At 35.7% G+C, this 24,669-nt stretch overlaps 1 protein-coding gene across 2 annotated transcripts in view; it reads right to left on the reverse strand.

Annotated features, from left to right (window-relative positions):
• Nucleotides 1-572: 572 nt before the first annotated feature.
• Nucleotides 573-24,669, reverse strand: part of MFSD14B (major facilitator superfamily domain containing 14B) — a 32,995-nt gene continuing 8,898 nt past the window's right edge. Inside the window, exons 2-12 of one of the 2 annotated variants that reach the window (XM_054810215.1) lie at nucleotides 22,247-22,342; nucleotides 18,776-18,838; nucleotides 16,342-16,469; nucleotides 15,351-15,465; nucleotides 13,387-13,605; nucleotides 12,127-12,240; nucleotides 11,502-11,573; nucleotides 9,437-9,549; nucleotides 8,428-8,525; nucleotides 6,462-6,619; nucleotides 573-2,204 (exon numbers count right to left, since the gene is read on the reverse strand). In XM_054810215.1, the coding sequence (XP_054666190.1) occupies nucleotides 2,001-2,204; nucleotides 6,462-6,619; nucleotides 8,428-8,525; nucleotides 9,437-9,549; nucleotides 11,502-11,573; nucleotides 12,127-12,240; nucleotides 13,387-13,605; nucleotides 15,351-15,465; nucleotides 16,342-16,469; nucleotides 18,776-18,838; nucleotides 22,247-22,342 (1,380 nt within the window). In that variant the 3' untranslated portion in view covers nucleotides 573-2,000. The remainder of the gene's footprint in view (nucleotides 2,205-6,461; nucleotides 6,620-8,427; nucleotides 8,526-9,436; nucleotides 9,550-11,501; nucleotides 11,574-12,126; nucleotides 12,241-13,386; nucleotides 13,606-15,350; nucleotides 15,466-16,341; nucleotides 16,470-18,775; nucleotides 18,839-22,246; nucleotides 22,343-24,669) is intronic. The other variant, XM_054810216.1, reaches the window with a different exon arrangement.

Below are 24,669 nucleotides of genomic sequence, written 5' to 3' on the forward strand. Positions count from 1 at the left end.
TGATTCTAGGATTCTACTTTAAAAATTCACATTTGATCCATTGCTGAAATATTATTAGCAGTAATAAATTTGACATTTGCCACTTTTAAGAGATCATACAGTATGTTAGTCTTAAGTTCCGTATCAAGTTCAGGATATTCCACACTGGGATCACGCAAAACCTACTTGTTTGCAGTCTAGCCTGCAGCAAAAATAAAATATCCAGCATAAAAGCCCAGGCTTGAATTCCAAGTAATTCAAAGTAAAACGAAACACTTAAACATCATCAGAAAAAAATATCTTAATTCTGTACTACTGTTCACATCAGCAATGCCTCTTTTTTTTTTTTTTTTTTTTTTTTTTTTAACAGATTCCCTTCCATTCTTTCCACTTCCCTACCCCAGTGGACACCATGTCAGACACCAAATGGATTTCTGAGCAAAGCATGCTTTTCACCATGCTTGATGATATAACACAACAGCACAGTAGGAATTCAGGTACTGTAATCTAGCACCAGAATTAAACGACTTCTGTTCCGAAGCAGGGACGGCACAGTAGTGAACTCGGAAGAACACACACTTACACATGAAACCTAGAAAGCTTAAGATGTAGATTTATTATGCATTAGGAAGCTTATTAACTTAAAAGCCAAACTGCATAGTACAAAAGGTTTGTTATCTCTGCTTAATGTGGAACAAGTTTCAAAATATATATTTTTAAAATTTGTTTAGTCAATACACAATCCTTTTAAAAAACTGTATATCTGTCAGTAACCTCATATTTATAAATACATGATTTACACAGTACCCCATCTGGAAAAAATTAAAACTCCTTACAAATATCTACATATATTGCATACATATAAAACATTAATAGGAGTACTTCATTAAAGTTGGGTTTAATGGTCCATTTACACTGCAGTAAAATACATATAAATCTGTTATTTTTCATAAAATGTCTCTAAAAATTAGCACATTTGTAGCCATTCATAACTCCTTTAAAGCATCTTTTAGAAAGGAAATTTGATATGAATATATCCATGAGATTCAGCAGGTAAGACAGTGATATGAAGGCTAAATATGATTAATAACTGAACACTAAGTAGTAGTTAAGGCAGGGGTGAAAAGAATTAATAGGAAAGACTATTTCATATGGCAGATAAAGTGACAAAATGCAATAAATACATATATTTCTTGATGTAAACTACTCTGGCACCCACAGTTTTTCCCGCCTCAGAAGTCAGGAGTGTCCATATTCCTGATGCTTTTCATTTTATAATTAAAATTCAGTACTTTTTAATCAGCAAAATATTAATGTGACCAGTGCTCTCAGATGCCATCTGGATTTGCTTTAACTGCTCAGAACTGACTGTTCTGGAATATGGATTTAAGACTTCAATATGACCTTCACTTATGGGTAATGACTGTCATGTGTGATCATACACCCTCAGAAGTCATTTCGGTTTCGTTAATGCTTTCTGGTAACTACTGGATGTGTCATTACTAAGTAATATTTGAGAATGTGTCTTCAGGAAATTTAATTACTTTTATTGACTAGCACTATTTCAGATACGAGAACTATATATACCAGTCCCTATCACATCATGAGGACTACATGTGGCATACATGCAGACAAAAGGCATAAGAAACGCAAAACAACTTTTAGCAGTGGCAGAAACTGTTCTGCCTCAAACCTGATTATTTTGCATACAACTTTGGGATTGAACATTCAAATGTAAAAAAAATAAATTCCATTATGTCTGTATATTTGGGTTTCTACCTAATTCAAGGATTTGAGGTCGCATTTGCAGTCCAATATTGGGTCAAATCAGACCTAGTTGTGACCTGCCATGCTAAACAAACCCTTCTGCACGCACAGTATCAACCTCTAGCATCATACAGCATGTAACCTTCTCTCGCACACAGCTGCTTTCCTTTCAGAGGCCAGACACTCTGCACATCGCTTCCAAAGCCGCAATTCAGTGCGTGGATTTGTTCCATAGTATCCTCAGCAGTTAGCCTTCATACACTGCTATCTTGCAGCAATGGTTCAATGTCCTCTTCACTACTTCGGTCTTGGTTGTTACTCAGAGTACTGCTGATGCTGTTACTGTGTTTCCTGGTACTGCTGGCTTTGCTGTGCTCAGGAATAAATAAGGCAACTAGAAAAGCCAGAAGAACAACGCATGCTCCAACCAGGAAGGGTGGACCAGGAATGATTGCTCTCTGCAGGGAAACAAGCATATCAAAGAATTCATTAAGTTTCAGACATTGACTTCTGCAGTAAGAACTATATCATTAAGGCAGGAGATAACGCAAGACGTATTTACAGTGACTATAAAGTTTATGCAAGCAAGTTCGTATATGCACTGCAACATGAATTTTCTGCATCTACAATCCTTAAAAATTCTTCACGTGATCTGCACACTGATCTGGGGGGAAAAAAAAATCACGCACAAAACTATCAATTGACAACAGGACTGCCTAGTAGATGAAACAGACACTGACTGATGCTTCTTTGTAATTTCCTTTAGGCAACATGCCTGTTAAATCAGCAAGAGTCCTCTGAAGATCAATAGGATAAGGTTTCAACATCCAGAAGTACAAATGCTCAATAAATCTTTAACTTAACTTCACTTTTTCCACTTGCTTCCGTGGCTGACACACTGGAGAATCAAGTTAGTCGAATAAACAAACATCCCCAAAAACTAATATATATGAGTGAGGAAAGTAAGAGCAGGCCATGCAGTACATACTGCTCTTACTGCAGAGACAGGTTGCTGGCATGTATGATAACTTCACATTTGGAGTTATTTGTTCTTGCTTCTAAGCAATTTATTGTAAAAATTAAAATACAATTTATCCACATTTCATAACCACAATTAAAAACATGCACTGGAAAAGTTAAGACTGAATTTAAACCAGCTAAGTTTGATGACAAAACTCTACAAAAGTGTCAGAAATCCAGCATTTTTTTATTAATCTTAAACAACTTTTCTGTATTTTTGTCAACTAAAACTAAATAAAAAATCAGAAGATGAAACTTGTCAATCCAGTGTAGATTTTTCCTACCAAATGAAATGGAGGAAGTTATATTAATATGAAGTGGGAAAGTAGCTAAAATTAAACATACAGTAACAGGATATTTCCCTTGCTTCAACTCTTGTTACAGAGACCTAATTTTTCAGCTGATGGTCTCTAAATTTAAAGTATATAATCATATTAACAGAATTTATATTAACAATATTACTTAAATCTTTAAGTGGCGCTAAGCCCACAGGTACTTAAAGAATGTAGTAAACTTCCATAAATTAGTATCATCATTCGTAGTGTAACAGCTGATTTATCTCAGCAGCTTTTGAATATTCCACTACTGCAGTTTCACTGAAGGGAGAAAGAAGTTTTGAAAAGCAGCATGAGCTCATTGCATTGCCAAGCATTATTATGACTCTCCAAACACAGCCTATGACTGCACTGTTTGCTGTAAGCGCCCCCTGTGGATAATTATAATGATGCAATCTTACTCTCCTCTTTAGGCTGTTTGGTTTTGAATAAAGTTATTTAAATGGGAATTAAGTCAGATATGCTTAATTTCTGCTATTTATGCTCTCCAGAGTAGATACACAATCTTTCTTGAATAGGTGCATCAGATCTTTTCTTTGATGGAAGAGAAATCACAAGTGTGATCTATGGTAACATTGCAGCTCTCCCACAAGAGAAAAAGAGAGTTATATTCAGTAAAATCCTATTCTTAAATCCTCTAGAGTCATAGAAATGAATACTTAAAGACAAGTCAAGAAAAGACAAGAATTAAGTTTGAATTGTTTAAAAAACCACCAGAAATGACCACTAGGAGGATATGTTCGTCTCCATTTACTCTACATGTTATATAACTGAAATTTGCATCCAGACTTTCCTGTCACCACAGTTTGAATATGAAGGCTTACAAACCCATTATATCTAACAATTTGTTTTAGCACTCTGTCCATTAATGAACACAGAAGACTATATCTGAAAGGTACAATACTAAATTATGACAATAATCAGCTTTCACTAGTTAAGGTAAAAAACGTTTGGTTTTTTAAATGGGACAAGACAGCTTTCAAAGTAAAGTGTGTCAAAAGTTACACAAATTTATTCTTCATTAATAATGTTAACAACAACTATTTAAATAACCTATTTCTGACAGCAATTTAAAAGTCTGTTTCCTGTTGTAGAAGTAACACTGGTATTACAGTAGTGGAAACAAAGGAGGAAGAGCTGCTTTTAATTCACCTGAACAGCACACTGAGTTTGATCAAGGTTCAGCACAGTAACAGTGCATTCTCAACTGAGCTCCTATAGACTCATTGTTTTTGACAAGCAGGAGCAGAATACAAGTTTATGCTTAAAAAAACCAAAACCAACTAACAATGCTTTTCACAGGCTCGAACACATTCTACCAGCTAACTGCAGTTCCACAGACATCCAGTAACTTTTTAAAACAAGGTACCTGAACATTTAAACTTGTTATTAAAAAGCTTCTTGGAGAATATTTATTAGCATTTAATAAAATCAAAATATTTTCAATATATATATCTGTAATGCAACTCCTAGTTTTCAATTTAAAACACTGAACAAAATCAAAAGACAGGTAGCTTGTGTCTGGGCCTTGAAAATCCAAGTTATTGGCACTAGTGTTGTAAGCTAGGCTTGTACACATATGCTAACTTCCTTGTTTAATCTTGGTGCTTTCCCTGGTTTTCACCTCCAGTCATTTTACTCAGATGAATTTTTAAAGCTATATAATGTTTAAATTGTGGAGTTCTTTCCCACTGTTATATTAGACTTGAACATAAGAATTAGTAGGAAAAGAACTGTACAGTTATTTTCCTGAATGATAATTTGATGTGTTAGGTGCCTGGTAACTATTAACAGTGACAGATGTAATTACAGACATTTAACAAAGCTTATGAGTACACACACAATTAAACATAAGAGCAGTCACATTGAAATCAGAATAAAAAGCAATCTTAGTTATGCAAATACTTACTGATTTTGCTGTAGTGTTAACTAAAAAAAAAAGCCTACTTATTTATTAAGTAGGATTTCAAGAAAACAAGGGCATCTGAAACAACAGTTTAATTTACACTTACAGCTTAGAAAAATCATTGTTTTATAAGGAAGCTCATACATTAGGTTTCAGCATGGGAATTTCTTCTACCACAAGCTTTAGAACATTCCACAACAGAAGTTTTGACTCATTTATTTACTGGAACACTCAGTTGCTCCACTGTAGTACATCTGGGCTACTTCAACAATAAAAACGACATATGGGTATTCTTTAAGTAAAAGAACATACCGACATTACTTGTAACACAAATATGTGTACAAGGTCAAAAAGCCAACACGCTCCCTGCCCTCATGAAAAGCTTATGTGCTGCGATGCTGTAAAAAACAAGAGTTCAAGAGCGAAATTTTAACTAGTGAAAACATGGCAAAGTTCTTTAAAACCCAAAATCATGACTATAAAGGTTTTCTTGTATCTTACTACTGTTTCCTTTTTTGTGTCTTTGCCCATTTACTCTAAAATTCTATTCAGTTTGCTCGAGACAATTATGGAGCAGAGAGCATGTGTTCAAGCACTGGTTAAAGTTAATACCTGGAAGATGCACAACAAACAGTTGTTTCCACAGTAACAGCCACCAGTTATTTACATATTCAGCTAAGCTGATTAAGAAGGAACTCGGATTAATGACAAGCTAAGAGATCATCAGCTCTCTGAAAAGTCCAGTCTTAGTATTTTGAAAAAGCAATGAAATTGTAGCTGAAGACATCAGAGCAATCAAGCTAAAAAGAAAAAAGGTCCATAAGATTCTCCAAACTCTGGTAACCATGTATTTGGTATCTTGGAGCCAAGAAGGAAAGAACAAAGCAGACAAAAATGCAGACCTGAAACAAAGATGGAAGGGATACCAGAAAAGTCTGAAGGGAGTTCCGAAGTAATGTTGTACAGGACTGACTTCTCCCCTCCCCGCCAAGTTTCATACAGGTAAGCAAAGGTGATAAACAGCATTGTTACTGCCACTGGAAAAAAAAAGTACCTCGGCTGTATGCTGAATTACTGTATACGTGAATAATTAACCTACTGCTGTGACGTTCAAAGATAAACTTGTTACAATTTACTGTTACCAAAAATGACCTTCCTATTGTCAAAATTTCACATTCCACTGTAATTCAGGATTACAGCTGTTTTGAGTAGATTTATATCAAAAGAAGTTAACCAGTTCCGTTAGAAAACTGAAACCAAAGCTGCTACTACTGTAAATCTAAATATGTACTATGAAATTTAAATTATGAGCTATCTTAATAGTCTGATAAAGCTGACACATGAGAATTAACTAGATCAAGAAGTAGATATCAAGATTTTAAATCAACCAAAAATGATAGATTTTTCCCTTACGAGTTCTACACTGCAAACTTCACACCAAATTTGAACCTTACCTCATCACTGGGATCTTGCATTGCTTTTTTTCCAGAAGTCTGATCAGGTGGCAATTCATTGAGGTCCACATGAAAGAGAAAGAAAATAAAGCCATACAGTGCTGGTCCCAGGCCATTGCACAGACCTCTTATTCCAGTTATTATTCCTTGGACAACACCTAATAAATGAAAAAAAAAAAAGAGTAGATTTATTTTTTTCAATCAAGAATGAAAAACTCAGAGCCAACAGCTCTGAGTGTATTCTAATGGCTGCACGGAAATAGCACATCTCATAATTACTTCTGCATACTAAGATCTTAAGAAATACATTGAGGACAACTGGACTGAAATAATCTTCTGCATGACCATAGTTCTTTCACTGTACTTGCATGCTACTGGAAGCAATACGAGTTTTGAATATGAGTAACTAAATTTATTTGCAAGTCTAATTTTCTGTGTTAGTGTTTTTCCACTGTCACCCAAAGCCTGCAATGAAGAAAGCAGAGGTTAGGTGTGGTACCTGTTCAGTTTATTTTCAAGTGAAATATAGAGTAATTTATCTAAGTGTTAAGGGTTGTTATTGGCAAAATATGCTCAAATTGTAATAGATTTCTTCCCTTCACCAGTCTAAAACCAGGATTTATTTATTAAGTACCAAGTAGCTTATTCAGGGCAGTAAATTCAGCAGTACTACAGTAAATTCACAATACTGGATTGGTTGCAGTTTTACATTAGATTTTAAAAGCTTGATTAAGATCTGTATTTCTGTTTCAAGTTCATTAAGTGATTGTGACAAAAGATTTTTGACAATCTTACAGATTAAGATTCTACAGAACACTATTTTTACAGTATTAGTAGTCTGCATATCCCCTTCCTTCTTAAGGCAGTAACTTGTAAACGGGAAGGAAAGAAACCATGCCAAAAAAAGTTGTCCAAGTTTTTTCTCTGTATGTTGACATGCAAGCTTAAAATCTTTGTGCCACTAGGTGGCAAAACTTCACTCTAGAAATTACTGTATGCCTGAGCTATTAACAGTAGTTTCCTCTATGTAAAATGAAAGATCAATGACTTCTGTCCAGTTTTCATTTCATGACATAAATAAAAACCAACTCTTTTAAAACTCTTTTAAATGTCTCTATTGGAAACAAAAATGGAGGAGAGGGGAATGATAAAACCAGCCATGTAAAATACTGTCTTTTGTACCTTTCAAGCTTAATAGAACTCTGCCTCCTAGAACTGCACCTCCTTTGTACCTCCCATTATCTAACTTCAAGTTGTACAATATTAAAGCAGGACTGATACTTATGATTTATATGTACAGTTCTTTTTTAAAAGAGAACACTAAATTCAGTTATTATACCACAAAGTTGTACTTTGTGATTACTCCTTCCTGCACTTCATTTTAAATGAAGAGTTATTTCTGATTGTTCATTACCCTTCACATCAAAACCAATGATTTTTTCTGTCTTCTGAGATCAACTATTTAATTCAGCTTTCTTTTCTACTCCTTGAACATCTGAAGTATTATAGGAAACAGGGCCAATTTTTCCACACAGAACAGAGCTTCTTGTAAAGGCTTATTTTAATCTGGTAAGATGTGGTTTTAGCTTCCATTAAAAAGACCGTATTGTTACATTAATCCTCACTATCTACTTAGAAAATAATACTTTTAATTAAAAAAAAAAAAAAGGAAGGAAAAAACATGAAAGTTACCACTTCTGGTTTTGTTGCTTTTGCAGTACTTTTAGAGGAAGCTTGAAGAGAAGTAGGTGGTCAGACAGAAACTATGTATTCTGCAATGCAAATTTGATAAATTTGTGCACATCCTTCCTCTCTAGATTAGCAGACTTCCACAGCTACCACCAAAGAAACTCATCACTCATCAACACATTTGAAAAGTACACCTACAGAAGAATTCTGCTTTCTAGGCAGAAGAGTCATGCAAGACTCAGTCTGATGCTGAAACAGAAATTAATTCTATACTCACCTTGTTGATCTGACTCTGCATTTCGTGAAACCAGAGCACTGATTGCTGGGAATGTAATGCTTGACATTGCTGCTACAGCTCCTGCTGCCCACATCATCCTGTGTTAAATGCATAATTTGAATTAAAAATGAGACTGCCTACATAATTACTCCCCACTCCCCCAAAAAGGGCCACATGGCTACCCTCATTTCAGGCTTAATGTCCTTTCAAAAAGTACTCTTATTAAAATGCCTAAAGACTGGAAATTATCTGGTCAGGGCCTTCTTCCTGCTGCCCTCCCACAAACCACCCCGAGCTTGTTGGAATAGAAATGCATCTGATTCTACACTAGCTATTATGGCAGAGGAAAAGAAGGGTGTGGCAGAGAAGTGATGCACAGGCTTTCCTTGTCCAAAAGCTGTACAAAGGAACAATTTCACAGGGTGGCCCAGTAAGGCGGTTCTCTAACTTGTATAACTCACAAGGAAATGCTCTGATGAAGAACAAACATTCATCACTGCCGGTAGGACAAAGTTTGTAAAGAAAATGCTGTTCCAGCTTACAGCTGTAGTTCACTTTACTTACAGACTGTTTTTCCAACAAGAGAAGCTCTATAACTACAGTTATAGTAAGAGAATGACATGTTAGGAAAAAAAAGAAAAAAGTAGGGGTCCAGTAACTGATTAGAATGGATCTAGTGGAATTACTGGAGAACTTACTATTTATTAGCTTGTGAGTTTAAGAAAAAGTATTAACCACATTTGTAGACATAAAACTCAGCACACCAAAATGGTGCAAAGACTCCTTTTTCAAAAGGGCTGTTAGTCTGCAATTTACACTATATGCCTGGAAAATTCTATCATCCCTACATCTACAAAATACAGACTAAACATTGGTAGTGTAATGCAAATGAGAATGCTTAATTCATAGAACATTTAAATACTCATGACAACAGAACTAATGGTAGAATTTATGGGAAAAACATTTTCAGTTCCTTAACAGGTATGTACCTATGAAAATGTGTGCTTACCAAGACTGAGATCCAAAACCATACCAAGCCAACTGAAGGATTTGAAAGCCAAGGCCAAGGAGAACTGTATTTTTGTTCCCTATCGACCTCATCAAGATACTGAGAAACACAGTCTGCAAGAGAAATTGGTTCATCCAAAAGTTATTTTTAAAAGCCAGTTTGCCAATGTAATTTCTCCTTCTACACAAAGTAATTCAGAAGACTTTTCAACTGCTGAGGAGCTTCACACTGTTCATATTCTTACTTCCCCTGTAAGTAAGTCTACAACGCAGACTGGTCATACCAATTTTTCATGTACTGACATTCTTAACTATTAAAGAGTTTCTGTTTCAGGACTTGGAGAAACATATGTATTCCCTTCTCTATGGACATTATATCTCAGTGTCTGTTTCTACTGTGAACAGGCTTTCGTTTCCACCTCTACAATTCCATTTCATTATAGACTAGAAAGCTCCACAATAAATGCTGGCATTATGTCAAAATAGTACAAGTAGGATACAGGTTGAATTTACCAGTATCTACGAATACTAGAGAGAAAAAAAGACTGTTAGCTCAGAGAAAAATAATCTCTTTAGGTCAGGTGAATTACTACCCAAATTTACAACTAAAACCAACAAATAAATCCTGCTGCTTTTGCAGCTTCATGACATGTACTGAAATTTGGCCAAGGCCAATTCCAGTTTGCACATGGAAACTAATCCTAAAGGAAGACCACTGTTTTTCATCTGTTAGAGGTGCTACTGCCGAGGGGGAAGGAGGTCCCAATTCAGATACATCAGCAATACACTCATGACAAGAAGGAGACTGCTCCTAGTAAGGCAAAGGCCATATAGACAATTTCATTCAGTTAACAGTGCACATGTTTTTCTTTAACATGAGAAACTCAGCAATGCATCGGTAAAAAGCCAGATAAAAGGAACCAGAAGGATTGCAGAGCAGAGGATGCGTCCTCTCTCGTGCACATCCTACACTAGTTTTCTTGGGTTTTTTAGACAAATCAAATTTGAAAGCTAAATAGAAAAAATACAGTAATTCTATCTACACTTGATCAGTTCTTTCTGGAGATATCTAACATGCCAACATAAATCAGTATTTATAAAGCAAAGCTTATTTCAATAAGCTGCACTCTTCAAAGAGTTCAAAAATCAGTGCAGCGTTTCCTCATTTTAACATTGAAAATGATGAACCAAAGGACAGCCTTTTAGATATTGTTAGCAAAAATACCGTTCTGAATAAAGTATAACTGGCAAATGTGAATGCACATTAAAGCATCAGAACAAACCAGAGAGCAAGGATTAAAATAACGATTCATATTGATAATGAAGGACACGACTGACACCAGTAAAACTGGTAAACGTTGAGGAACGTGTTGTTTACATCAAAACAGTGAGACCTCCACTCTCCTAAAGATGGTAACAAGGTTACGGCACATCGCACATGCCATTCCTCTTCCTGTTATCACAACAGGAAGACAAACTGTACCCATAAAGATACCAAAGAGCATAAAAACTGTTTGATTTCTAAATCAAATATTTCTGTCCAAGCACCAGCTCAGTGTTGCAAGTTAAGAGGTATGACAGCAACATACCAGGGCCTCACACTCCTCAGTCTCCATGCTGAGCCTAAGTAACCCTGGACAGATCATGCCAATACCTGCATCGTTTCTACACAAGTTTGATAGCATAAGCCAGCCAAACACATGCAAGTAGCATGACTTTTGCTTAAAATAAGTATCACATTTCCCTTTCAGAAGGCTGTGCATTAAGTAACCAATTTCCTACATCATTTTATCATTTAAAGCCAGAATTCCAGTAAGTTTAGTGATCTAAGCTTAGCAAATTTTAGTTTCGTTTTCTGATGCCCAGGTCCAGTATTCCTAAAGAGAACAGATTTAAAGGAAGACATTTACAGAGACTACATATGAATAAAGCCTTTAGCAAACGCAAGATACACTGGCGTTTTAAAGCATGCAAGAAGTTTATAAACAAGCTTAACAGTCAGGAGAGCATGCACTCAGCAATCAGTTAGTACTGTTTAATAAAACACTAAAAAGCATAAAGCTTACCTGAGCTATTATAGACAGAATGCCTACCACAGCTATAAATGCTGCAATGCTAGCAGATCCAAAACCTATAATCTGAAGAGAAGCAGAAAACGCATAAAACAAATGCTAAACACGATCCAGGACAATCATTAGCAAAGAGGTAACTTCTTCAAAGAAAACACTGATCCCCGCTTATAATCTAAATCCATACAGGAAGTGTCCGTTTTTGAGAATAATCCTTAGCTTGACTGCTTGCCAAGAAATCCGCACAAGAAAAAAAAAAAGCTGCCTTAAAAAAAGGAGACACAGGAAGTCATGTATCTGAAAATTGAAGTTCTCTATCCTGTCCCACAGACACAATAGCTCTTCAAGGGGCAAGATCCTACCTCGAGACATACAAACCACTGCACTGAAGGGGAACAAAGGTCTCCTCAACTTTATGAGCACATGCTTAAGCTATGGCAGGGTTTATGCATCAGGAGTAAAATGTTACTCAGTTCTTGGCTTAGCAAAGTACCCTGCCTTTATTTTTTAAAGCTGTATTTTGCCAGAAAGCAGTTTTCTGAGCAAAGTCTTCAACAAGAAACAGGCCTCAGGAACAGTCATTTAAACAGCCTCAGTAAGAGATGAAGACACCAACATTTACCTGTCGCAAGTAGAGGAAAAAGCTAGAATACTGGCCAGCCTCAGGCAGATAGGAGAGAAACACTGTAATGCAGATCGGGAGGACTGTAGAATCTTTTCTAACCTTCTTCAGAGACTGTAAAACAAAGAAACAAAACAAGTATTGGAACATTTATACAAAGTCTAATGAAAGCATAAAGCAAGCAGAAGGTGGATTCACTTTTTTTAAAATCCATTTTTACCCATGCATACAAATAAAAAAAAAAATACACATGGACACAGTTAAGCTGAACATTAAGTTAGAAACAATCCCCTGTTACATAAGGTTTGTGGTATCTGAGTCTTCTGCAAAGTTTCTGTTTGATTTCTGAAGTTACCGTTCAGTGCCAAATTACAAGTACTCAATGAAAACAGCATCATATAATATTTAGGGAAATGCATAATATCTTTGAATTGATCTCCATAATAATATGAGAGATGCTAGCAAATAATACATTATCACAACTCATTACAACTGTTTCTCTTCCCAAATGATGTGAACATTTTTCCTTGTACATTTCTTATACTTCTTCACCCTTATATGAATCAGTTTGAGTAACAAATAAATTGTGGAAAACAAATTCTTTAATTGCAGTCTTTCAAGCATGCTACTCATCTCTCAATATTCACAACCAGTTCCCAGCAGGATGGATCTCATGTAGAACAATCACTTTTTCCTCTCCTAAGATATCAAGGTGTAACACAAACACAAATAAGCTGAGTGTGAATTATGTGAACAAGTTACTAGAAAGACTGTGTGGTATGTTTTAACCCTTCCTATATATGCCTGTAGAAAAGTCAGGCTTTATAGATCCATTCTATATTAAAAAAAATCACATATAACCAAAAGTAGAATTCCAGAGTGGAGAGAGATATTACCAACGAAAAGGACAAAGCATAGAAAGAATATGGAAAATATCTTACAACATCAGGTTCTGGGGTCTGTAGCAGTATAAGAATTTAGCATTTCTCTTAGAGTAAAATAGAGTAAGTTAGAAAAGTAAAGCATTTTCCCTTTGGACTTCACACCAAACATTGTTTCCAATTCAAGAATCATTTAATCCACAAAATTTGGTTTGTTTTTTAAATGTAGCTAGATCTTTTCGTGAAAGAACAGTGAACAGAGATTACAGTATACTAAATAGTCACTCTACCGATAAAAGATCTTTCAAGCTTATAAAATGAAATTAATTATTAATTAATCATCAACTATTTATTAATTGCTTATGGAAGTGCATCTTACTGCAAAAGGGTCTGCTTGTTCCCATGATATAGAAGCTCCCCATGAAGCAGGTCTCATTTTTTCTGGCAGAGATTCTGGTACAGCCAGCAGGATGAAGCAGATGTCCACAACAGCCACCAGCGTGGCCACTAGTACGACAAGGTCATCTCCATAGCTGGCAGACAGGTATGCTCCAATGGCAGGACTAGTTACCAAACTTGCTGCAAAGGTGGCAGATACCTATGCACAAGAACAGTTTAAAAACTTGTCAAAGTGGTTATTCTGCCATTGCAGAAAAATGAAGTAACTTGCTTAACCACACCACCCCTTCCCAGAAGTGTGGTTTTAAAAAAACACCAGTCAAAGTTTAAGATTAAAAAAAAAATATCACTTATGACACTAAAAACAGGTCCAAATAAAGTTTCTCCAACCTCCACCATGCAAGACAGGATTTGCAGTCAAAGAGTGGGTTTGACTCAAAGGAAAACAGCACTTGCTTTAAGATACACTAAAGTGGTTTTTGTTTTCCAATTATGAATTTGATGAGATTTCACTGAAAAAGTTGTCAGCACATTTAAGTGCCTGCCTCAGCACTCCAGGTAGTAGAGTAATACATAATGTCTTTGTTAACAGTTTGCATTTTAAATATATAGCTACCACTGGGTAGCACAGCAAACTGGGAGATCATTAGCTATGACAACAACTTCAACAACTACTGTATTGTGTCTCACTACATTGTAGTGAGAAGCAGCTACCAACAGATCACTTACTATATTCACATACAGCAAAACATGATGAAAAATCAAATACTGTAGTTAAATTTCACTATAAAAACCATCAGAACAGGTTAGAATACAGCTAGGTTGTTTGGGTTTTTTTAATTACTACTCTTTTCCAGTCCCCAAAATAAAAACAATTTGCATAACTATTTTCTAGAATAAGTAAGAACACAAGCTAGAAATTTAGCTTTATACCAAGCTAGAAAAAAATCCTAAGGAAAAGGTATAACAAACTGATTAGAAAGAGATAACAGACCTCATCAAGACAAGTGCACTTTTGTCTAGCACTTTACAGAATTTAGATCAAGCTGTTTCTGTTAACAAAAAACTGTTTGAAGGAAGGCAAATACATACTCCAAATATACTTATGGCCCTTTTTACAGCTACAAGAAATAAAGTGGGAACTTTTAAACCTGTTTTGCGCTCTGCCACAACAATACACACAAGCTTGGTTCAGAACTAAATCCTTTAATCAACATCTGAGTCCCTAAGGCTAAAAATAAAGGGGAACCTTAAAAGCTTGAAGTACAGTTCAGTCAGCCAAGAATCAAGTCCATGAATATCTGTATAATGAAAACAGATGCACAGAGCATGAAGAGATAAATTATGTTCAAAGGCTAAGGACATCTATCAAGGGCCTCCAAAATATAAACCAATACAGATATTCAGGAAAGCAAACTAAGCAGGAATTATATTATTACTGGAAAGGTTAGTTTGTATTAACTGAACTATTTTCCTCTTCTCTTGCTAATCAAGAAAGGTCATGACTAAGTTACTAAAAATACTGCATTCTGCATTTTCACCCTTCCTGCCTATTTTGACTATAGAAAAAGCCATTCTATATTAAAAAGAAATCACATAAACTAAAAGTGCCAGATATTGCCAGATCAAGCATCAAATAATTTTCATTGCCTTTAACAACTTTCCTTGTTCTGCCTGTGAAACTTAAAACATGTTTTGTTATACATGCGCTCTGCGCAGGTAAAGTTGTCAAATTCTTATTCTGTTCCCATAGACAGAGCAGTATGTGCAGCAGTAAAAAGTCTAAATTAGATTTCCCAAACTCTTAACTCAATGCCTTGATGCATGGTTTACTCCTTTCTCTATCAACCTCACTACATTAACCAGGAAACAATCTATGCATCAAAACACAAGCTCAATACAAAGGTTATAATCTGACCTTTTTTCAAGTTTAGTGTATCTTACCCGTCCATAGGCTGTAATTCTTTCATGTTCTTGTGTTACATCAGCTACATAGGCAAATATTACAGAAAAGGTAACAGAAAAGATTCCAGATACCGAAATCATAGCGAAGTACCACCTAATGATTTAAAAGCAACAATTAGTTTAAGCTAAGACCTCTTGCTTTTACTAATCACGTTTGTATTTAATCTATGAGAAGTGTTCCTCAAGAACTTAACATAGAGCTTAAATGGAGATGAATGATTGTGCAGTCTCACTTAAATATTGGAAAACAGCATTTTAATTTTTTTATACTCTACTGTTTACTTTATGTCAGCCTAAAAGAAGTGGTCCCTTCAGGACATGGTACCTATACATTTGCACATTCTCAAAGGTGAAGCAAGTTTAAGTTATGAAAAAGGAATTATCTTAGAACTCAGTTTCTCAACCAGTTAAGGAATAAACTGTCATATGTGCTGCTTCGGAAGCTGAACTCTGAATGCACTCAGTGTACACAAAGTTCTTTTGTAATCCTCCTAAGTTTCACAAAGAATGTAAATGAAACTGAAACCAAGTCAATTCCACTCAGTTAAAACTTCAAAGTTGCCTAATCAAAAAGTTACAAGATCTCATTTGCAGCAATTATACTTTTCTTTGGTCAATAAATTCTAAGGTTCAGTTAGCTTCAAAATATGTTTATTCCAGCACTGTCAGTCCTCGGGGGAAAAAATCAACAGCTGAGCTTAAAACTGAGTTAGACGGGGCTCTCAAACTATTTAAATTACCATTATACTTGTGTGAATAAAGTAACTAAATCACATTCCGTAATTTCTACTTTTAAGATACACAGTTTTAACACCTCTTAAGCAGAAAAGCTCCAGAATAATGCAATCACATCTTGAAAGGAAAGTGGCTTTCTCTTGTCTTATTGTCCCTCTCTCATTTCCCCAAACTACTCCTTTGACTGAATTTCTGCTGTACTGGCAAGCTCACTACTGTAATCTGTACCACTTACCATGGACTTATTCTCATTAACGGAATTGGGACACAGGTGAAGAAAACTGTAAGAAGAAGAAAAGATCTTCTTCCCCATGCATCTGATAGAGCACCAATTAGCGGAGCACTGAAAAAGGACAAAAAGCCCTGTGACAGAAGAAAAACAATTAATATGTCTATATCTACATTTCCAAGTTTCATTTTAATCACACTATAAAAAAGGGACTAAAATTGCAATTTGATTTGAAATTAAAAACAAAATTGTAGATAACTGGAATCATACACAATTTCTTCTACAGTCTAATTTTCTGTGATTCTGATGTTTTATGTTTCAAATCTATTAACCATGAGTGCATTAAAAAAAAACCAAACCACCCAAACAAAACAAGAGGCATGCATTTTTATATCATCAATTCGATTCAATATAGAAGTACCACAAAAGCTTCTTTAAAATCTCCAGACTCTACAGTCTAGTTTCACAAAGGACATCTTAGCCTCTATCACGAGACTTAGTGCTAGATCCCAAATCCTTTAATTTGGACTGCCCTAAGGGAGAGTTTTGGGTAATCTAACTGTTCTCTGAAACTAAATAAACAGAACACTTACTGCTTTATACTACATGTTTATCATGTACAGGACATTTGTGCATTGCAGGAACTATAAGGACCATTTGAGCAAGCTTGACAACCTAAGACAGTGGAACACCATAGTGATATTCCAGTGGCAAAAGTCAGACTTACAGGCACAGTTGTCATGGAAAAAATTGACTAAGGACCAAGAATCAAATACCAGATTTTTCAGCATTTCATAAAGTCCTAGAATCTAGGCCTCAGGTCTGTTCTGTATCACATAGAAAAATTAAAATAAGCAGAGCCTTTCTCAGATCTGTTAACCATAAAACCTCCAGAACAGATGCACCTTCCTCCTGATCAGTATATTCTCTCATCAATCCAACTCTGCCATAAATTCAACAAATACATGGTTCTGTAAGCACCTCAATACACTGGAAATCTACTCCAGCTAACTTTAGCTAACCTCTAGTATTCAAATATGGTCAACTTCAAGTTTAACATATCTGTACAGACTACTATACTAAATCATTATTCTGCAAATCCCAATAAACAACTCTGATTCCAATGATTTCAGTGAGTAAATCTCAATTTTTGAGAGCAAAAACTATAAAGCCAGACCACCAGATCCTAGGAAAGTTAGATGTCTTAGTTGAAATGTATGTTCTGGCCCCCTGCAATCAGATTTCAGTAGAATATAAACTAGCATGTTCGCTAATTGTCGCCCAAAATACTTTCTGTTTCATGAGCAGCATTTTCAAGGTAATATTGGACACCGAAATACGAGCTCGCTCTGATCTATGCTCCCCTGTTTATTACAACTGTTAGAGCAAAACATACATTTAGACCATGATACTAATGCACTTGTTCTACAGATATGTTCTGTAGAAAATATACAGGGAACTCTCCACTACTTTTAAGAGATACTCATAGTTACACTGCACTGTGAACAGAGGTGAAAGAAAACACCAAGAGGAACATGACCTTTGTTTTTCTAAGAGAACAACGCAAAGTAAGCTTCCTCTATCAGTTTGAGATATCCTGACATCTCTAGTGCATAGCCTCCTGTCAATCCACCATGAAAGATACCAAAACAGCAAGTCCATCCTATAAAGACATCATTTTCTCACAGCTAAAACCAACACTTTAGATTTGTTACAGAATACAAAGCTAAGTAATTTCTGGGTGCTATAAATTAACTTAGTCAGAAGTTACACTAAGTGCTTTGAAGCCTCTCAGTAAGAAAGCTAGCAAAGGAGAGACTTTCAAGTTTTAATTATGCTAGAGAAATTTTGCAAGCATTTTTTTTTTTATGGTAACAATATAGCATGACCACTGTGTGACTGCAGTGGTGTAAACAAGCTGTAGGCTGCCCTGAATATCTCGACTGTCACAGAATGCTTAAAAACTGATACAAAAACAACCAGGAAAATTAAAATAAACAACCCTGCTGAAAATTAGCTTGTATACTACATCTTAGACAAAAATCAGTGTTTAAGTAAGTGCTTCACTTTTTATCTCAATGGTATCATCATGGCTGCATTAATCTGCTTTTGATAGAAATCATCTAACATTAAGAAGCAGACATTAAAAACCTAGTTCCATTCTCTGAAGAATCCTTATCAAGATTACAATAGCTACCACTGATACCTATTCAAATAAGAATTTAAACTTCTGAGAAATACTCCACTTGTTTCAAGATGCTACTATTTAGCAGTATATCTTGAACTGAGCCCAAGAACACAATCATTACAACAGAAAAATGGTTCAAGAATTAATTACATTTTCAGTGTTTTGGATGTTCTTATGGAGAATGCAGGTGAGACAAATTACAATACAGCAACACACAGAAACTTTAAGTCAGAGGTTTTAAAAAAATCTTACCTTAACACCTTGAATAAGACCATTCATTAAAAATGTATGATGGGAAAATGTTTCATGTAAGACCTGATGGGAAAAAACCACCAACATTATTTGAATCAGGAGAGACAGGAGAAAGTCGATTCAAAGTTTAAATTTGATTTGTAAAACCAGATAGCTCTACTGGGACTTGTTAAAAAAGTATCTTATCCCAGAACTATACTCTTATTTCTCTTCATGAGAAAATACTGGCAAAGTTCAATATCAATTCATTGGCATAAATTCCTCTGCTGGCACAGATCGCACTGTACTGCAGGTACTTTGGGTTGGAGTACTTTGCTCAGAAAGGAGATCAATGTAAGCAAAAAGCATCTCCATGCAGTACAGATCACAGAATTTTGGAGGGTGCAAATTCCTTCAAAAGGTTGACTCAATCATTGTTATTAATTAGGAGAGAAAATGAGATTCTGCTAAGTTACTCAGTCAAGGAAAAAAAACAGTGCTATATTCACAACTGCCCAAAAAGACACTGTGAAAACTGTTTCTGAACAAATTGCAGATACTCCATAGTCATACAGTTAGAAACACTTCTGATGAAGAAGTAGATGCTTTTAAATACTAGCAACAGTTCTGAGTGTTCCATGTATCCTTTAAGTACAGCTGTGAATTTGTTTAAGGTGCTTTACCAGCAGTCTTAATTCAAGGGCAAGCATGTTAATCTATACTAAACAGATTTACCATAAATATGCAAGAGAGTTAAAAGGCCTCACAGGTGCTACTGCGTTGATTAAAAAAGTTATTGCAATGATCAAAGTGTGTATGCATACAGACTTCAAATTCGTTTGCTGTTTTTAATCTAGAGGTAAGTGCCAACAACTACAAAAATTATTTATATGCATATTGAGAATGCCACTAGCCTGAAGAAACAGAATACTCCAGTGACACCAAAAAATATCAGCATCATTTTTCAAGGATGATTGAGATTCTCAAATCAAAGGTTTAATAAAGATCATTGTTCCCATGTTAAATACTGGTCAGATAATTCTGCTTATTTACACCCCTTTTTCCTTCTGGTCTCATCTTCTGTTTACTTATTTAAAACAATTTTGCACCCGCTGACCACTGATCTTATGATACAAGTGAAAAAAAAAATCAGGGTTTAAATTAGACATCTAGAAAGCAGATGTCTTTCAAGTAAAAAAAAAAAAAAAAAAAAAACAAAAAACACAAACACCCAAGGAGGAGGGTCACAGACACAAATCTAATTATCTTTCTGTGTAGTGTTTTCCAGTATTTTTCCTAGAAGGCAACCACTGCTGGTATTTGTTCAAGCTTTTGAGATTTATTTCTGTTACTTTATACAAAAGAGAAATGCAAGTTCACAAACTGGTAGAGGGAACTGCCTTACTCAAACTCTACTGACAGAAATATTTACATATTCAAAAAAGATTACATTGAAAACAGAATATGCCATTAAGTGATTAATATTGCTTATGGTGATATACTAATATTGGCTTACAAGTCCATAAACAAGAGTAATGTATAAGTTTCAGGTAGCCTGTGAGCCAAATAGCCTTTGTGTGCTTTATATATACTTTAAATATTTTCTTCTCTAAGTACGGTGTCATGTAACAAATATTACAGCTTTGATGACAAATGTCAAAAGAAAAAGTTATTTAAAGTTTATTTTTTAGATTATCTCAGCTACCATAGAATACATACAATTTATTTTGATAATACACAACACAGCATTTTAATCTGAATGTTGACAATGACCTGGAGAATCATGACAAAACCACAAAAAAATGGAGTGATCATAAGCTTTGATCAACAGGCCAGACACTTCCATTTCTGCCCTTCCTACCAGACAAATCTGCTTGCACAAAAGTGGACAGCTGGCAGTTCAAAGGCTGAACCTTGCTTGTAAGAAAGCTCTACATGACTTCTAAAATCTGCTGACTGATCACCAAGCCAAGGTAAGTTACCACAAGTACATTACAAATCAGAAGGGTGCAAAGTATCAAATCAGATTTGAAATTATTTAAATCAAAAAGCAGCCTTTCAGTGTGTGCAAAGCTGATTACAAATAAATATGATCACCCCCAAAAACACAGAAGTCATTTACACCTGTGCAAGTTAAGTTACACTATTATATGTGACTCAGTTTTTTAAATTAAGTTTTCAATCCAATGCAACAGCCTCCTAAGTGTTCAACACCACATAAGAGAGGAACACAACATTCAAAATACAAGACATTCAAGACCACGACTGAATGCAAATACTTCAGTCAAAATAAGAATTTAGCTTTACATTAGAAGCATTTCATAACAGTCCCATCAGACATAGTACAATGATAAATACTAATTTCAAGATTTATCATTTCAGCTGCATGTGACTAACAGTACAAATTCATATGCAACTACTTCAACAGGTGTACACCATTGAAGAACCCACCTAACATAGTTTTATTAAAGTGGAGGTTCTTTTGAAGACTGCAGAAGAATTATTATTTCCACATTATCCCTTCAAATGAAAAGTGGGAAGCTAGGGCAACTTGAAGTTGAGCATTTTGGTTAAGAAGAAAAGAAAAAAAAAAGAAACAAGAAAAGTTTCAACAACACCCAGTAAGCTTCCCCATATTTTGACACTGGCAAGACAGCATGGCAGGATGGTAATTTAGTGAGACGTCTACTTTATGGAAATTTGTTAACTCTTTATATGAACTTTATTATTATTAAGCTATGTTAAAAAGATAAGTGATTGTCTTTACGAAGGTTAGACACATAGTCTTCAAGAATTATGTAGATGATTTTATGTGGAGTTTGGGGAAGGAAAATAACTAACTCCAAGGTCTTTCAATCCCACAAGACCTTGCTCGTCATGTATTCAAAGTGCACTCATATATGATGAAAAACTGGACTAACAGACTTTTCTCTCAGGCAGGCCTGATTTCACTGAATATGACCCACATCTTCAGATGAAAGGCTTCATTTCCTTTACCAAACACTCAAATTATCTATTCATCTGGAAAATAACTGCATTCCAGTACAGAATAAATACTTATAAAATTCATTTCTTACATGAAAGCCTTTACATTTTACTTCAAGTTCAATGCTGGCAAAACACCCTGCCCACAATAGTGCACAGAGTTTACTATGGGATGCATAATTTATTCAATTGTTATGACTGAAAGATGAATTGAACTATGAAGTCTTAAAAAAAAGCTGTATTATCCAGAGACACTTTCATCAATACACTAAACGGACATTACTCTAAAAGGCAAGTAAAAGGGTAGTACAGCGTTTTACGAATTTATTTTTCACTATCTTTAGCTTCTCAGCTGTGGTATACTACTATTGTATAGTTTGAATGTTAAGACTCCTGGATAATGAGGTAAGCGGGAAGTGTGTAACAAATTAAAACCCTGATCCCTAGGAATTAGCAAATTAACTTTTGTCATTACTGCCAAGACAACCGCTGACCAGTGATACTTACCGTTAGCATTGGAGTTGTCAAGAGCCCCCAGGCAAAGAATTCTAGAAATATGACCACCACCGCATGGTACACGCTTGGCCGACCAATACCTTGTTGCTATGAAAGAAAAACACATGCAGTGGTTGTACATCCAGTTCATTACACGTGCAAAGATGTCTTACAAACATATTTTGAGCATAACCAGCTTTCAGGATGACCTACTACCAAGCCCTTGGGAACATTAAAAAGCCAAACAAGGGTGGAGAAAAGTTATTACAAAATGACTAAAGACCTCCAGGAAACTTGAGAAAGTTTATTCCCTCAAACTCTTTGCTGACTGCAGAGAACTACTTTCCCCATTCCCAACATTGCTCAGTATACTGCCCTCACCTCCAGTGTGCCTTTAGACTTCCTCCCCCCTAAGCACCATTCACAACCCTTCCACAGCAGTGTGACAAACAGTGTAACTCTTCCCTGGTACCTCCACAAGTGCCAATGAAACACTAATCAGAAGAGCACCAATTTTTGTATTTGAAACTGCCTAAGTGTGAGAAAAGAAGGGGCAGCTTATGCTGCCTGTACAACTGCTTTCTGTTGACTGCTGACCAACGGATTCCATGCTTGTGCACGCCCGTAGAGACCCAGGAGCTGTTCTGCTGGTCAACACGCAATCCCAGGAAGAATCAGCAAACTATGGAAGTGCTCATGATGCTGTGAAACTGCCGCCATTTAAGACCCAAGGACTGGATCCCAGACAAAAGATCTGGAATCTTTATATTTAGACGAACCAGGCAGAAGCCTTAGGTAAAGCAGATTTAACTAGAACTGCTGCTTTCTTTCATTTCTATGTGCTCCTTGCCATAGTAACTCTTCTATAAAGTTTTGGGGCTCTGAAATTACTCTTGCCCTTTCCCATAACACTTGGCCTGTAGAAGATTGTTTTTTCAGCATTTCTAGCCAATCCAAAGCCATTACACTCCCACAGGACTGGCAATTCCTGGTGCTCCCATACACACCCAAAGTTTACTTAAAATACAAAAGAACACTTCTCTTGTGCATTGTGCAATTTAATAATGCAGGATTCAGTTGAAGAGACATCATCCAGTGACAAGTATCAACCAGATTATGTCATTTTAGCAGGTGGAGAGTAGGGAGAACAACAAAACTCAGGGTCTCACACTGAACCCAAAAAGAATTAAGACAGCCTACAATGAAGGTAGAGCAGAGACACATTAGGTGTTTCTCCCTGCTCCGTACCTTTCACCTAGATTGGTAGGAATTACAGGTTTAGAAAACACTTGTATTACAAGATTAATTTAAACTTACTGTCTATAGTATTTTTAAAGAAATCACTACTAACTGGACAGTCTAAGTGCCCAGATCTCTAATAATTGTTAAATCTATCAGAGATTATCAAAACCTGTAGCAGCAAAGTAAAAGTAACCCAGAGAGCATTTTTTTTCTAGTTAGTAAGATTCAAATTATTTTCTACACTGCAACTTGCTTCAAAGCTTGAGGATTTGAAGGAAACAGTTCTCTTTCTCCTGGAATAGGATAATATCATAGATAATCTCTGGGAGACTGATAACTTTCAAGCATTATTAACATTTCTCTGTAGGTTACCTTGCCATTTTTATTCTCTAAATAGCAAAGATTCCAAAGATTATAGGAGGAAAAAAGCTTCCTCGTGTAAGAATTCTGCAAGTTCTTCTACATAGGATAACAATTTTAAGAGTATTGGTTTTTGCTAAGATGAACGTCAGTCGGACTAGCACATAACACAGATTACACTGATGTCTGACGATCCTTGCCACAGCGTTTTCCATTAGAAAAGGCAAATTTTATGGTGGAGAGTAGGTAAGGGACTCTCAGCCCTTCTCCTACCTCTACTTTACTTCTCCTCCACCTCTGTATCACTAAACACGATGTTGGACCATAAACCTCTGGTTTGCATTCAGCAAACTATTCTAATGCCACTAAAAATGAAGATTTGGAGTGTTTGGGGGTTTTTAATAATGTTTTTATTACATGCAAATTTGATCTGAGATTTACATGGTTTACCGTAAAGATTACGTACATATATACTCAAAAGGACATGCATGTTTTTCCTCAGTAGTCATTTAAAAACCTCTGTGAAAGAGAAGCATTTTTGCTGTACTGAGCCAAAATTACTATTTCCTGGAGATTAAAACAGTCTGCAAATCACTTCTGGCAGTATCATGCAGCTTACAGATAGCTGCATTGAACTATTTAAAACCAGAAATCTCTATAGCCTATTGGATTCAAGACGCAACCTGGAAAAGCAGAATTTAAATCCTGAAAGGAACATGCACCTGTCAAAATGAAGTCAAGCATTCCACATCAGATATACTAATAGGTACTGATCTATGATCCACACAGACTGTAGTTGATGATTTTCAGTTTTCCTTACAGCTCTAAATGTC

The sequence above is a fragment of the Grus americana genome, chromosome Z, assembly GCF_028858705.1.
Source record: "Grus americana isolate bGruAme1 chromosome Z, bGruAme1.mat, whole genome shotgun sequence".
Taxonomy (NCBI): Eukaryota; Metazoa; Chordata; class Aves; order Gruiformes; family Gruidae; genus Grus; species Grus americana.